The sequence below is a fragment of the Serinus canaria genome, chromosome 2, assembly GCF_022539315.1.
Source record: "Serinus canaria isolate serCan28SL12 chromosome 2, serCan2020, whole genome shotgun sequence".
Classification (NCBI taxonomy): Eukaryota; Metazoa; Chordata; class Aves; order Passeriformes; family Fringillidae; genus Serinus; species Serinus canaria.
Window position 1 is genome coordinate 115,138,501 of NC_066315.1, and position 15,165 is coordinate 115,153,665.

The following is a 15,165-nucleotide window of genomic DNA, read 5'->3' on the forward strand; positions in this document are numbered from 1 at the left end:
GTTGAGGATAAAGCTTGTTTTTTCACCTTCTCTTTTTAGGGTTTTGTTCCAGAGTCCATGTTTGACCGTCTTCTCACTGGACCTGTTGTGAGGGAGGAAGGAGCAAGCAGAAGAGGAAGAAGGCCAAAAAGTGAAATTGCCAAAGCAGCTGCAGCAGCTGCTGCTGTAGCATCAACTTCGGGAATCAACCCACTACTAATGAACAGTCTGTTTGCTGGAATGGACCTCACAAGCCTCCAGAACCTACAGAACCTGCAGTCTCTCCAGCTTGCAGGCCTCATGGGCTTTCCACCAGGGCTAGCAACAGCTGCTGCTGCTGGGGGGGACGCTAAAAATCCGGCTGCCATGTTGCCTCTGATGTTGCCAGGGATGGCAGGACTGCCCAATATGTTTGGACTAAGTGGATTGTTGAATAACCCGATCACGGCTACTACTGGAAATGCCACTACTGCTTCCGGTCAAGGAGAGACTGAGGATGGCACTTCAAAAGCTGAAGAGAAGAAAAATGAGAACGAAGAGGAGAACAAAGACTCTGAGAAAAGCACAGACACTGTTTCTGCTACTGACTCTGCGAATGGATCTGTCAGTGCTGCTACTGCGGCGACTACCGCCACTGCCACCACTACCACCACCACCAACACTGGATTGCCCACAAACCCTCTGGCCTTCAATCCTTTCCTGCTGTCTACCATGGCTCCTGGCCTCTTCTATCCATCTATGTTTCTACCTCCAGGACTGGGAGGATTGACTCTGCCCGGTTTCCCAGCACTAGCAGGACTTCAGAACGCAGTGGGCTCCAATGAAGAGAAGGCTACTGACAAAACTGAAGGAGCTGCCTTTAAAGATGAAGAAAATCTCGAAGGCAGTGATGCAGAGGAGAGCCTTGATAAAACTGCAGATTCCTCCGTTTTAGAAGATGAAATAGCACAGGGTGAAGAATTAGACTCACTTGATGGGGGGGAAGAAATAGAAAACAATGAAAACGATGAATAACCAGTACCAGTTACAGTTAAAGTGTTTTAAACTTTTGACAAGTGGTAGTCCTACTGTTTACACTCACAGTTAATGTCCATACTTAGTTTTTATAAGCTGTTCTGTAACATAGTGTAGCAAAAAAAAAAAAGTTCAAGTCATGTTATACAGATGTGTCAAAAGGTATCTTGGTCATTAAGTATTGTGCAGTGCATTATTTATTATCCCTAGGAGAGATGAAATTTGAGAGGTGATCATGTCTTTTTAAGGAAATGGACATAATGCTCTGCTTTTCTTTTCTTTTGGTACCATTGGTATTATGAATTAAGCAGCAATTTGTAATCAAGTGGCACTAATAGAAGGAAGTGCTGCTTAAAGGAAGGATGAAGTTATATATTTAAATTTTTTTCTTTTTTTCTTTTTTTTTTTTCCTTTTTTTTTTTTTAAATTTTGCTGTGAAGGTCAAGATGAAATTTACCATACATATCGTACTCACGCTTCATTTTGACTGTATGGGAGTTCATCCGCTCACATGCGCGCACACACCCACACACACACTCTCTCTCTGACAATCTTCATGATAGTGTGAATGTCTCTGTCTTGAGACGCAGCAATAATAAGGCAGCTGTTGAATGTGAAGAGTACCTTTTGGAAATTAACCCGCGGAGAAGGTTCTTACAGGATAAAGCTACAGTTTAATCGTCTCGTGATCTTGTAATGCACTGGTATAAACAAAAAAGAAAAAAATCAGGTACCTTTTTTAAATTAAAGGACTTTGTTACTTTAGCCACAAAGCTAAACAGCATTACCTCAACTCTAAACTAGCCTTGAAGTTTACAGACATGACTTTGTAAATGTATTGTTTTTCTTTGTTGTGATGTCTTTTTATTTTTTTTTCTTTGGAAACTGCTATCATGTAAGATAAGATGTAAATTGCTGCCAACTGTAGTAATGATGCTTTTAATAAAAGTGACCCATGATATGCAGAGATGTAATTATAGAATGTAGTGTTTAGGGACAACCAAACTGGTGTTCACTTTCTGTATTTGTATTTGTGGCTTTTTTTATAGCATTTTCCTGCTATATTCTTTATAGATTAGTGGCTGTAAATGCTGAACTGATCGTCTTCAGGGGACTAGGCAGGAAGAGAAACCTTGAATTGCCTTCATATTTTCCACTCTAAGTAACTCTACAGAAATGCACGCTAAAATCCCTACTTTACTCCTTCAAAGGGGCATGAGAGACTGAGAATACTTTAAATGTGTTCAGCATGTGATAATGTGGTACACTAAAGAACAAAAGGGCAAAAGAAAAATGAGGCTTTAATAGGCACAATATCTAGGTCATTTATCCTTGGTTAATGGGTAGAAAAACACAATGCTGTAGTGACAGCAAGGGATACAAAGGCTCTGTGGTATCCTGTAGACCAGAGCTTGTGATGCCAGAAACCACTGTGTCAAACAACCTACATGAAACTAAAACTGACCCACTTTTTATAAAAACCAGTGTCTCTTCTGGAGAGCTACTGATTTGTACCCTTTTGTGACCTTTTGATATTCGAGATAATGTACCATTTGAGAACTTCTGTTTTCATGGTGTTGTCACCTTGACACACACATACACAACAAGCTCCTGAGTGAGGATAAAAGGTTAGATTTTCAGTAGAGTACATGAAAAATTAGCTATTTCAGTAGCCAGCTGTGGGTGGAACCCTGTCTTTAGGACTAATATTATCTGTGCTTTTGGAATGCTGGAGAGCTGCAAACCTCACTCTCATGTACACTGTGAATTTACACGAGAGCTCAAACGGGCAAGTCTTGCAAGGCTGAAATTTGGTCCTGAGGGGGATATATAAAAAGGGGTGAACTTGGCTTGAAAAGGATATTTCATGGATGATGAAAGTAGATGAGAAATGAAGGCTTAGGAAGTGATTTTTGTGTGAATGAATCACAGGCACACACTGTTGAAGTGAATAGATGTCAGGATGTCTTGTACTGCCACTTAAATAGATCATAGGGAGTTAATGAAGGTCAGGAAGGATTCCCCCTGCATGGACATCACTGAATGGTTGATGAGGTGTGTTATTCCTGCCTCTTTCTAAAACCTCGCATAGAAGGTTTTTGCTTGTAGACCACAGCAAAAAGTGAGAGCAAGCAAAGGCACATTGACTTGGGCAGGTGTGTTACATACTCTGTTGAATTCATTTGAGCTGTTTTTAAAGTTGTTGTTAAATGCCTTGTCTTATTTTTTTTTCCTACCTATAAAATTCCCACTGTAAGAGTTTGTAGGTGCTTCCCGTTGTGTGTATTCCACACATGATACCAAATAGCAGGGTTTTTTTCAGTTCAGTTTTATAATTTCCAGAAGAAATTTACAGAGACTAATGATATCCCTTGGGAGAACCCTTTTTAATTGGCAGGACTAGAAATTATATTGTTAAATGCCGTACTTAGTCCCTTTCTCCTCTGTCAAAATAGGGAAGTTCTGGTAACTTCTATTTTTGCCTATAGGTTTTTGATGTGGAAACATCCAACTCGTAATGTAGGGTGGCCAAGTGACAAATGAGTGAATCTTATCCCCAGTACAAGCATTTTCCATGATGGCATTACTCATCTGCCTTTCCTACTCAAAGAAAAAAAAAAAAAAAAAGGCAAAATTGGAGAAGTGTTGGAACGGAACAAATGCCATGGGAGTGGGAGAGCCTCCATGCTCTGTGCTCAGCCTTGCTTCTTAGAAGCCAAACAGACCCTTCGCTTGTTGGAAAGGTGGCGACATTTGATTTTTGGAAGGGATATGGGCCCCTGGTATGAAAAATGGAGTGGGGGGATTGCCATCTAATGTCCGAGAAATGTATTACATGAAAATATGAAGGTTTTTCTTTGATTTGACAGAGTTTTTACATGTTAATTATTGCAAAGATTCTTACGGAGTTTTAAAAGTGTGTCTAAATGAATAAAAGCTTACATGAGTAAGATGCATAGATCAGAAACTATTCTGCACTTGATTCACATTTGGAGCACCCTTTCTGTCTCTCATGATGAGGAGCCTTTCGTTTGCCACCAACCTTTTTTTGCTGGACCTCCTAATGGCTGTGGAAATGTTAATGGGGTTATCAAGGAATATAAATTACTTTCTGTGTTGGTTTCAAAAAGAAAGTACCTGTGTCAAAGTACAGCAGTGGTTTGCATGCTAACACAGCCTATTCTGTGTGTGTGGTGGGCAATCCTGCAAGGGAAAGGACCGAACAGCAACAAATCTGCTCAGGCTGCTACAGACACTATTTTTAATAAGGGAAATATAAAGGAGAACTAGTTCAAGTGTGAGTCTTGAAAACTGTTGCTGATGAAATAGTGGACAAATTCCTAAACTAGTCCCCGTTTTTTCAGTCAGCTTCAGTCTCTTGTATTGATGTCAAATATGAAAGTGTATTGCTTATTGAAATGCACACTTCTGTTGAGGACCTTTGCTACTGAGCACTTCCTCATTTGAGAAGGGCTTGAGAGGAGGGAGGGGTATGCAATTGTGTTTTCTGTATTACGTTTCCCATTGACTTTTGTGAACAAAACTGCTTGGGACATTTAAGACTTCTGTTGCTTCTGCACCTCATGTTTCTGCTACCTCTGAATCCTCAACATCAGGGCTGGGATCAGGAAGTGTCAGGATATGTGAGGGCCCTCAGATCCGCTGCCTCCACACTGTTTTCTGAGCACCTGAAAGGTGCCAGCCCATGAATGTTTCTGACTCCTCAGTGGGAAGGAGTGCTGGCTACAGCTTTTGCTTCTGTGCTGTGCAAATAACCTCTTGTACCCTTTTGCTTTCAAGTGATGCCTTGCAGAGACCTGGAGATGACTTCTTACATAGACAGGTGATGTTTTAGGCATCTATTCTAATTAGTAGCTTGAGTCAGCTGTTCTGAGGAGAATGTGTAAAGGAAATTCAGTTGTATGATTGACAGTTGTTATGATCAAGCTTTGATGGGACTTACAAAGACCTCTCTTGGAATGCTGGGTAAATGTCCCAGCTCAGTCTGCATGCAGTTTTACATAATGGATTTGATGCAAAAGAGCAAACACTTACTAGTATAAGGAGCTATAGTGTAAAATACATATTTTCTAGAAGGGGATAAATCCATGTCACTGGATGTTTTTATTTTTCCAGGTCCTATGGATTGATAACAGCACTGGTAAAACCATCAAAACTTAATCATTTGAGCTATTTCTGTTGCAGTAGCTTAGTGCAGGTAGTTTCCAATCTGTTACTTGTCCTCCCTCAGTCTTTGCTTAAGAAATTTAGATACTGGTGATAGCTGGAAGTCAGAGACTTCATTAAATCCTGGTAATTGTAGTTACATTAGAAACAAAAACCCCATCCCTCCATTTAGAAAGTTTGCTTGGGGTATGCTGTTAACTGGGGTCTTGCCACAGGAAGTGTTTTCTTCTTTTAGTTCCAGCTTTTTATACATGTTCTTTATTAACCTAAGGGGCAATATGCAGACGTTAACCATGGATTCATCAATCTTCTGGGCTGTTGCACCCACCCATGAACTGAATGGCAGGCAAACTGTAAGCTTTAAAGTGTCTGGTGATGGTGCACGGCTCAATGGGCAAAGAGTGGTCAACTCTGATACCACAGCTTTACAGCTCTCCTCTTCCTGGATGATGCACTGGCCTTCCAGTTTTTGGGAACGGCCAGGAACCTGTGGGCTTTGCAGGCAAAGGAGTTGGGAGCAGCAGTGCCATGGTCTCCTCCTCCCACAGGGTTTCTGCTATTGTTGGGCCTGGGGAAGGATTTGCATATCTGTGAGTACAGAGCTGATGTTCCCTCCCTCCGCTCAGAGGCCCTGCAAGGAAACTCCATGATCCTTCCCTTTTTTTTTCCCATCTTCCCCCCTCCCTCCACCCTTCTAAGGGCTAGTAGAAAATAAGAGACGGCCATTGTATTTCACTGCAGCAGCATTGTTCTGCACCAGACAAAGATAGCATATTTTTCTGAACCATAGTTTCTGCTCTTTCAGCCATGGCTGGCTACTGATGAGCAGCTGTGCAGACTCTGAATAGCCTAAGGCATTTCCTAAAACCATTAAAAAATATGAATTTTCCCCAAACATGTGCCAAACCCCTCCCAAAAATATGTAGCAGGAGGAGGACAGCAAAGTCTTTGCTCTTTGTCCACAATATATTTTCCTAAAATGAAATTTTCAAGGCATGCCTGCTTTCAGAGAAAGCGTAGACATTCTCTCAAACATATAAGTTGATTCTGGGAGGAGTTACTTGAGTCCTGTTTAGAAGAATATTTTATAAGAAAAAAAAATTATTATTAAGGATTTTTTGTGAAGGAAAGAGCGGAAACTGAAGGGTTTAAACTAAGCTATATAATTTTGCTTTATGAGCCAGACAGGTGCTGGTAATAAATAGCTGAAGAAAATGTTAAAAATCAGTCCTGTTCCTCATCTGCCATGTATTTCTGACATTTCTGAAATATCATTTTGGGCTGTCACTGTAAGGACATGCTTTTTCTTCCCAGTTGTCTTCAAGTTCTTCTCAACCAGACTGGCCATCTTCTGCTGTCTCAGTCTGCAGCAGGCTTGCCATCTGCTATATGGCTAATCAATTCACAAAGGTGCTGCTGGGCAGTGCAGACTCCCTGTCCTCTGCCAATATTTTCTGGAAGTTGTCAAACATAGCTGAATTTGTTCTCAGCTGTCACAATCATCGCATTGATTCCAGCTTGTAGCACTCTAGTGACCAGTGGGGTATGCGCTTTGTTTTGCAAGCAGCGTTTGCTCTTTTGTGCCTGTTTGATTAGGCTGGAGCTATGGCTGGGGTCTGAGGGAGCATCTCTCAGGCTGCAGGTAAAGGTGCCCGCTGACTGTTTTACCCTGCCCGCTCCCAAGTTTGAAAGGTGAACCCGTGGGCGAATCAGCAGACCAGGACTGCAGATTCAATTTCTAATTCTGTCTGCTTCCCTGAGGCGGTTGCTTTAATTGCGGTTTCCAATCTTCCGAATGGAGAATGACACTTGCCTTGTTCACAGAGATGTTGTGAGGCTAATGTTAGCAACAATCATGCAGCACTCAAACCACCCTGATTAGGACTGCCTGGGTAGAACTCCAGCTCATCCTTGAACATGACAGTCTTCATTACATCTTGGGCTGTCCTAGTACGGCCCCCCTCAATCAGTGGCTGCCACAGTACGATGGCAAACCTGCTACCCGGCTGTGAGGTACTGAATCTGACGCCTTCTCTCCTCTGTCTCCCACATCCAGAGAAAACTGCATGTCCAAGTTGTGGGTCTCGCTTCTTATTATCCCAGTGAGTGCCCACTGTCAAGGCAGGGCCGTGGCTATTGCTTTTGCTGCACAACTTGCTACCACTTGACCTTGGGGCCGCTTTTTGTTCTGACTGCATAGTAGATCACAGAAATGGGAACATAAATCAGTATGCTGACTTCTTCAGGATGGTGATAGTTCATGTTTCTTTAATATTCCTTTGGTCATCCCTGGATATGATGGTGCAGCCGTTTCATCTGACTAATACAGTTAGTGAAGCTGCAGGTTTAGGCTAAGATGCAAGATTTGCATCATTACAGCTCTGTGTTCTCCTCAAAAGGCTTCTGCTGCACACGTTGCTCTGTGGGTAGGGTAGATCTGAAATTAACATGGTAGATTGCTAAAACTTTAGTATACTCTTAAGCTAACAGCTTCTCTTTCTCCCTGGTCATGCAGGTGTGCTGCAAAGCCCTCTCTTAGTGCTTCCTTGGCTGTGCTTACAGCTGAGTCAGTAAGGGAGTTTGTGGATACATCGAGGACAGGCAGAGGGAAGATAATATTCTTGGATTTTCCATTCTTGTCCACTTTCTCTCAAATAGCAAGAAGTGGTTAGATGAGGCTTCCAGTGTCTACTGGTCTTCTAGCAGAAATTGGTAGTTTTAAAAAGGCCGAAAATCTAACTTTCCAAGTAGCAGTTTCTGCCAAGGAGCACCTGTCATTGGCTCTATACAGCTGCACTGAAAAGGATCATTCAGGAAAAGAAAAAGATATCTGCTCGCTTTAACACTCAGTGTTTGAATTGAGCAAGCTTTTCATTGCTCTATTAGTTTCCCTTGCCATGTGAAATACTGCCATAATTTCTTGCCTACTGTATACTTGTATTTAATCCAAAGGAAAACAGCAATTTTCTAGAAATCATGAGAGGAAAGCTCCAAAATATCTTTCAGCCTGTTTTCAGTGCGTGCTGCTAAATACCTCATGTTTGTCAGCTCTTCTTGGCACCCTTCCTATGTAACAGTCTCCAGTGATTTTGGATTGGCTTCTCTGCTGCTGATGGCTAGTAGGGATCACGCCATTCAGTAACAGCACTCCAGCATGTGCAGCATTTCACCACAACCATTTCAGAGGTGGCTGCTTTTAACCTGGATTTGGACTGGGATTTGCAAAACTGTTTCTATCAGTGAATTTCATTATAAACAAGTTAAAGGATGAGTGGGCTTCCTTGCACACCATTTAATGAAGTCTTCCTTAAGCAGTTGTGAGTTCACGTGCCAAGAGAGTCTTAACAAAATTGGAACAAATTATGCTTCTCTGCCATGTGCTTTGCTTATTCCTCATGGAGAGGTGGCTTTTTAGATCTCTTCTTAGGCCTCATGCCTCTGGTGACCCAAGCAACATTTGCGTGCAGTGGTATCAGGTTTTCTTGTTGAGCCTTTACTGTTTGCACTACAGAAATTATCTGCAAGCAATTGTGAAGCTGGTTTTTATGCTTGTTTTCACTCTTTCTGAGAGGTAAGGGAGAATATGTTGTGAGCAGGCAAAAGCAAATTAAATCTGCATAGATCTCTTTTATGACCAATGTGCAATAAGGTTGCACGCAAATGTCTTTGTGTCTGCTACTTGCAGTAAACAAAAATTGTCACAGGCAAAATCAGAACCAGGAGTTCAAGGAGGAATGTAGAGATTTCTGTGGTTTTTCTGCCAGGTTTAAGGTGGCAGTGATGTCCCTGGGGTGCACGGTGAACACTGAAGGGGTCTGTGGCTGATGTAGTACAAGAGTCCTTGGTGGAGCTCTTTAGGTATTGGTGAACTTTGTTAATGGAGGCTACAGCAAGGGCAGGGAGAGTCTCCTTAATTGACACTGCGATCTTGAGCAAAATGCATGGGAAGGGCTGGTACAAATTGGCTCTTGCACCATCCCATCCTAGGCAGGGTTTCTGGCTAAGCAGCTGCAGGAGGGAGGGGAGCCACAGGTGAGAAAATCCTCTCATAACCTTATGGAAAAGAATGGTTTCTTCTGCAAGATGATAAACTGATGGCATGATTCAGTAGCAAAATGCAGGGCCTCTCTCATGATTCCCCTCACCTGCCAACAACCACTCAAGTTTAAACACAAACAGTTAGAGCCTCTCTGTAAAATCTGTGTAGGATGGGAACATGTGGCACAGGCTTCTCAGTGCTCACTCGATGGGTGCTGGGTAGCTTTAAATCACTGAGCACATTTTTAGCTGTGTTTATGTACATGGCTGTTGGGAGGACGGAAAAGGTGAGGATGCCATCCCAAAAACCAAAATGTCACCGGATGACCTGCTACCTCTGGACTACCCCGCCATGTTCCTTGAGTTCCTGGCCATCAGATTTCATGGCTTTTAAAGGTTTATTTTCAGGTTCTGGCTTTATATCTGTTTTATGTTATGTTTATTCCCTTTGGTTCTATTACTGACTTACAATTGTACAATTCATGTGCTTGCTGGCACCAAACCTCAGGTGAATCTACCTCTACCATCCCCACAGCTAAAATGCTAACGTCAGCTGCTGAAATCCCAGTAGTGATGGATGTAACACCAAGTATTGCAGGGGAAAAAAATCTGTAATCCTCTCAATATTTTTGTAGGTGTAAGTCCTTACCCTCATAGAAATAAAGGCATAAAACTAAAAATTAAAATGTCATCCTGAAGTACAGGCAAACTGACCACTCTGAATTTGTTTAGGAATTACATTTAAATTTTAGAAATCAGCCAAGCTCCACAGAAGTAATTCAAGAAGATATAAATGGCTACATTATAATGAGCAGACACCCATTTTAAGTATGATCTATGTTTTAAAGAAAATTCATTACAATAAGTCTTACAATACCAAGGTCTTCAATGAATTTTTCATGTCTGCATAGCAAGATATATATAAAATGATCATAATCATACACCTTTGGGGCAATGCTGAGCACCAGCTGTTTCACTGATGATTTATAGGTTGCCATGTTCAAGGTTAATAATCAGGAGAAACAGGTTATAGTATGCAATGTATTTATGTCAGGTTAGAAGTTCAGTAGTGAAGATATAATGTTAGGATGATATGTGCAGTTTTAATTAGCTATATGCCAGTTTTCTGGAAAATCAAATGCAGCCACTTTCCAAAGGTAAAAAACATGTGAAAAGTTACCAAGGCTAATTTTTATTTTCAATTTGGCATGGCAGTCACAAAACATGACCCTGTGCAGCAGTTCCAGCCACTGGCAGGGGCATTGCTGGTGGCCATGGTTATTTCCTCCCTGGATCCAGCTACATTCACATGTCCTCCTGCAAGAGGACCCTTGTAACTGTGATTGCCAGGATCTGCTCTTCTATGCAAGATGGTTTTTGTTGTTTAAAGGCTTGAAGTAACCATTTGATGCCACGGGCCTTTTTAAAGTTGCTGAATAGTTACCCCTTGGTATACCAAGGGAACTGGAGCTTCCTGACACAAGCCAAAGGTGCAAGTTCTTGTGCTGAGGCCTGGGGAGCTGTAGCTGCTTGCAGACACCAGAGTCCCTGAGCAGGGCCTCAGAGAATTGCCACTGCAGTGCACTGCTTTGCAAAAACCTTTAATTTCTTCCATTCAGTTTTCCTGAACTCCCTTGAAGCTGACTGCTCATGCCCGGGAAGTCGGCAGCTTTCTCCGCATACTGCCAGGATTTATATTCATAACAGGGAGCTCCAAATAAGATGAGGAATGGGGCGAATTCATTTCAGAGAGATGTCTTTAAATCTTACCAGATGCGCTAATAGCAGATTTTGGTTGAAAACAGTTGATCCATCCCATCTTTGCATTTTCAGCTGTGTGAACACACCCATCTGGGCATGGCAGGAGGCGTGCTGGTGCCGGGGTCAGCTCAAGCTTCATGCCCACAAGTTGCTGTGTCCACCTCTTCCTCCAGGACTGATCTGTGGCTTACTGGGATTTGAGTTTTGGGCTACTGTGGGCCATCAGTAAGGATTTCCTTGGTGCTGAATGTTACGTGCAGCAGCACCCCTCACCCACAGACCCCAAATGCATGCTTTGGCTGTTTGAAGTCACGCATCCAAGGTCTGTCTCTGCTCCCCGCTGTGCATTAATGTATGCAAAACAACCTGTTGAACTTATAATAACAAATGCAGCCTGGCCTCTAAACAAATGGCAAGAGGCACCCCAGCATAATAAAATAACCAGAGAGAGGGCAAGGAATAGGACACAGATGAGATTTCATTCTCATAAATTGCTTCTCTATTACACTTGGAGTATATTCACAATAGGGAACTCCAAATAAGATGAGAAAAGGGGCTAATTCATTTCACAAGGATGGCTTTAAATCTCAGCCTATATCCATGCTAGAAAATTAATTATGGCTATGATGAATGAAAGGAGAAGTTATATCAGTAATGAACATCACCATATCATGCTTTCTTAGCCCAATAAAATTTTCTTTAACTAAGCAATGGCATTCATAAATGTCAGCAAAGCAAAACATGAAGATAATAGGATATGTTGACCTGAGTGTAGGCAGTGGTGCCTACGGGTACAGGAAAAGCTGTTTGAGCCGTTATGTGTTTGTGTATGACTTTAAAAAGGCCAGGCTCTCTTGGGCATTTCACAGAGCAGCTGACAAGGAAAGACAGAAAAAGACAATAAAAATGGGTGATATAAACATTTTATTGAAAGTTGCAGAAGATGGCAGAGGGAGCTGGAAACCCAGAGAAAATTCAACCATATTGAAGATAGTAGTAAAACTAATACTGACTATGGATCTGGCCTTACAGCATCCAGGTCCTAAACAAAATAACCTAAACCATCCTATTAAGCTATTAGACTGCATACCTGGAGTTATTATTGAAGGGCTTGTGCTCAACCATTTCGTTTCACTACTGTGTCAAAGCATATTGGCCTCTCATTGGCCTGGCAGGGGCCTTTGGAGATTTAACCAACCCAATGTCCTAAAAGAGGGCCAACCACCCTTCTGTTCATATTCACTTAACCAGTTCTTAAAGACCTCGAGAGACAGAGATCCCACAAACCATGCTGTGCTTCCCTTGCATTTTACCCTACTCTCCTTGCTGTAGTTTTTGCTTTTTGTGTTGCTCTTGTTCTCTGTGAACACAAAGAACCAAACAATCCCTTTTCTTTGGCAACAGCGTTTTCTAGTTTGGAAACCAGCTGTGTTTCTCTTCAGTCTATTGTCCTCAGAATGATCCATGATTGGACCAGTCTCTCTCTAAAGGTTGTCCCTTCCAGACTTCTCCCGTAGTCAGTCTTCAGGCACATCCTGGCACTGGCCCCGTGTTTGGGCTAGGACAGTTCATGTAGCCAGGTTGCTTCATCTGGGGCTTCAGCTCTTCCCATTCACACCTCCTGTTAACCAGCTCTCCTCTTTTGCCATGATGTCCTGTCATTTTGTGTTCACCTTGTGATCCTGTTTCCCAGAATGTCCTCTCAGTGGCCCCCTGGCTGGTCACACCTCCATGTCTTATTTCTGCCTGATTCCAGTCTTGTTCTGCTTCTCACCAGATTGCATGGATGTCTCTCCACTGCATTATTTTGGATGAAGACCTTTATCAAACATGAGCATTGCTGTTTAAAATATTTTAAGCATCTCCATGAAGGCATGGTCTCTGTTCCTTGCTGAATGCTGTTTGTGCCAAGTCCCGGGAGAGACCTCGAAGAATCTGCTTTTAACCATGAGCTAAATCCTTTCACACAGTTTCCAATTTGATTTTCCGTCATGTTGCAGGATTTTGAGTTAGAGTGTGCTTCCCCAATTTGCTTAGGAGGATGTTTGTAAGACTCTGTCAAAAGCCTTGCTAACCTCAAGTATATCCACAAAGCCTATTACTTTACCACATGAGGAAATTAATTTGATTGGAGGCAATATGTTCTCAACAAACCCGTCTTGGCTGAATCTCATCTCCTTGTTCTCATCTGTGTGCCTGCAAACAGTTTTTTTATTTTCCTGAGGAATGAAATTAAGCTGACAGTGGTTTATAATCCCCAGCCCTCCTTCCCCTCACCCTTCCCCCTCTGCCCCATGCATCCTCTTCCTTTCTCCAGCCACACTACAGCCTCTGTGTGTGTTGCTGCTGTGGTAGGCTTGGACCTTCTGCTGAAATTTCCGTCCATGCCTTCCTGTCCTCTTTTTTGTTGTTGTTGTTGGTTTTTTTTTGTTTGGTTTGGGGTTTTTTTTTTGTTCCTCTGGTGCAGTAACCCTCCCTCCCCATCCAAACCCCTCACTCCAGTGCTCCCACAGGGGATGGAAAGCTGCTGTTTTCCCTCACATGTCATGACATTTGACCACTTCACCCTCAGCCAAACAGCGAGCGGCTTGCTGCTTAATTTCAGGATCCAAAATACAATTGCTTTTTAAACTCCCTATGGACTCTTTCCAGGCTACTGCACAAATTAAGCCTTTCTCTACTCCTTTCCCCACCACTTCCTTTCCTTACAGAACAGAAGCCTCTTCCTTCTTTTTAAACTTTTACACAGTGCTATAAATTTATGTGGAGATTTACAGACACTGGGTAAGACCCCTAGCTGCCCAGAAGATTTTGGCTGCTTGGCTCCGGTGAGAGGGTCCCCTCCACAGGGCTCTACCCCCCCTTTTCCAGTGGCAGAGCGGATGCCAAATGGGAGCAAAGCATCTCTCTCTTGCCAGAGTCTTTTCGGCAAATGGTGCCTCCCCGTCAGAAATGGTTGCAGCTTCCTGCTTTTCTACGGGGGTCGGAGATGCACGGGGATCTGTGTGTCTCCTACGTGGCTCTGTGGTCCCCTGGTTTGCACCCAAAGCAGAGCGGGAGCTGCAGTTTCGTTTCCTTTACATGCTAATGAGCTCAGCTGCTCTGGCAGCAGCAAAGCCGGGCGGGGGGGGCTCAGCTGCGAGCTGCATGAGGCCCCAAAAACTGGCAGCGGCATCTCCAAAAGGACAGAGAGAAGCCCGGGATGCAAAGCAGCCCTCCCCCGCTCAGTCTCAGGGAGCTGTAACCCACCTCTGTAGCAGGAAGGGTTCCCGGTGGGCTGAGAGCATCCAGAGTCCTTTCGCTTCTGCTGACTGGAGAGGTTTCACAAAGCCTGGCCCTGGGAACCACTGTCGCCGCGTTGGAGGGCCAAGAGCAGTTGTTCGAAGCTCAGCCCCCAGCCATGCAGATGAGTTCAGTTCCCACATATGTTTTATTTGGAAGTCTACATCAACAATTTTATCTTTGCTTCTAACTACACCTGCTAACCAAGTCGAGCTTCATGTGGTTTTGTCCCTTATGCCAGCAGCCATTTCTCTGCTGCCTTGCTCATCATCCAGAGGTGCTGGTTTCTGCAATGGAAATAAAACTGTGAAGACTTTCTGGTTAAGAGGCCTCTGTAAATATTATTTACTATGAACATTATAGCAAAGCCCCACACACGACTAATAGTGAGTGAAAAGTAACTGCTGATACGGCCCTGCTTTGGTACCTAATGTTACCTCCCAAAATGCTTATAGAAATATGAGCATTGAATATGCACAGTATTGTAGACTTCAGCTTCTACACTAGTCTGGTTATTTCATCAGAGCTAAAGTAGCCGGACTACAAATCTTGTCAAGTGAGTTAACAAATCTTCAGAAAGCAGAAGTCACAGGGGACATCCACTGTTTTGATGTTTTAATAATTTTTGTCTTTGAATAAAATACTCTGCTTCCCCAGTGTACTAAAAAAACATCTTTGTGTAGGTACTTTGTATGCTGTGCCATTCACAGCACCAGCTTAGCTCCACAGCTCTCTTACTAGATGCTACATGCTTATTTAAAACAAAAACAAAGCCAACACAAACAAATTGTGTGGGGACAGACCCGCCCTCCCCACAACCCGCCCAAACCCGAGGTGGGCACAGCCCTGTTGTGGGGCGCAGTGGCCACAGGAGGTGCTGTACTTGTGCCGTGCATGGGGCAG

The 15,165-nt window shown here is 43.1% G+C and overlaps 1 protein-coding gene across 8 annotated transcripts in view; it reads left to right on the forward strand.

The window, feature by feature from the left end:
- Positions 1–3,952, forward strand: part of CHD7 (chromodomain helicase DNA binding protein 7) — a 133,098-nt gene extending 129,146 nt beyond the window's left edge. For all 8 annotated transcript variants that reach the window (XM_050971144.1, XM_050971143.1, XM_050971148.1 and 5 more), the window contains one exon: positions 40–3,952. In XM_050971144.1, coding sequence (XP_050827101.1) covers positions 40–993 — 954 coding nt within the window. In that variant the 3' untranslated portion in view covers positions 994–3,952. The remainder of the gene's footprint in view (positions 1–39) is intronic.
- Positions 3,953–15,165: the final 11,213 nt, after the last annotated feature.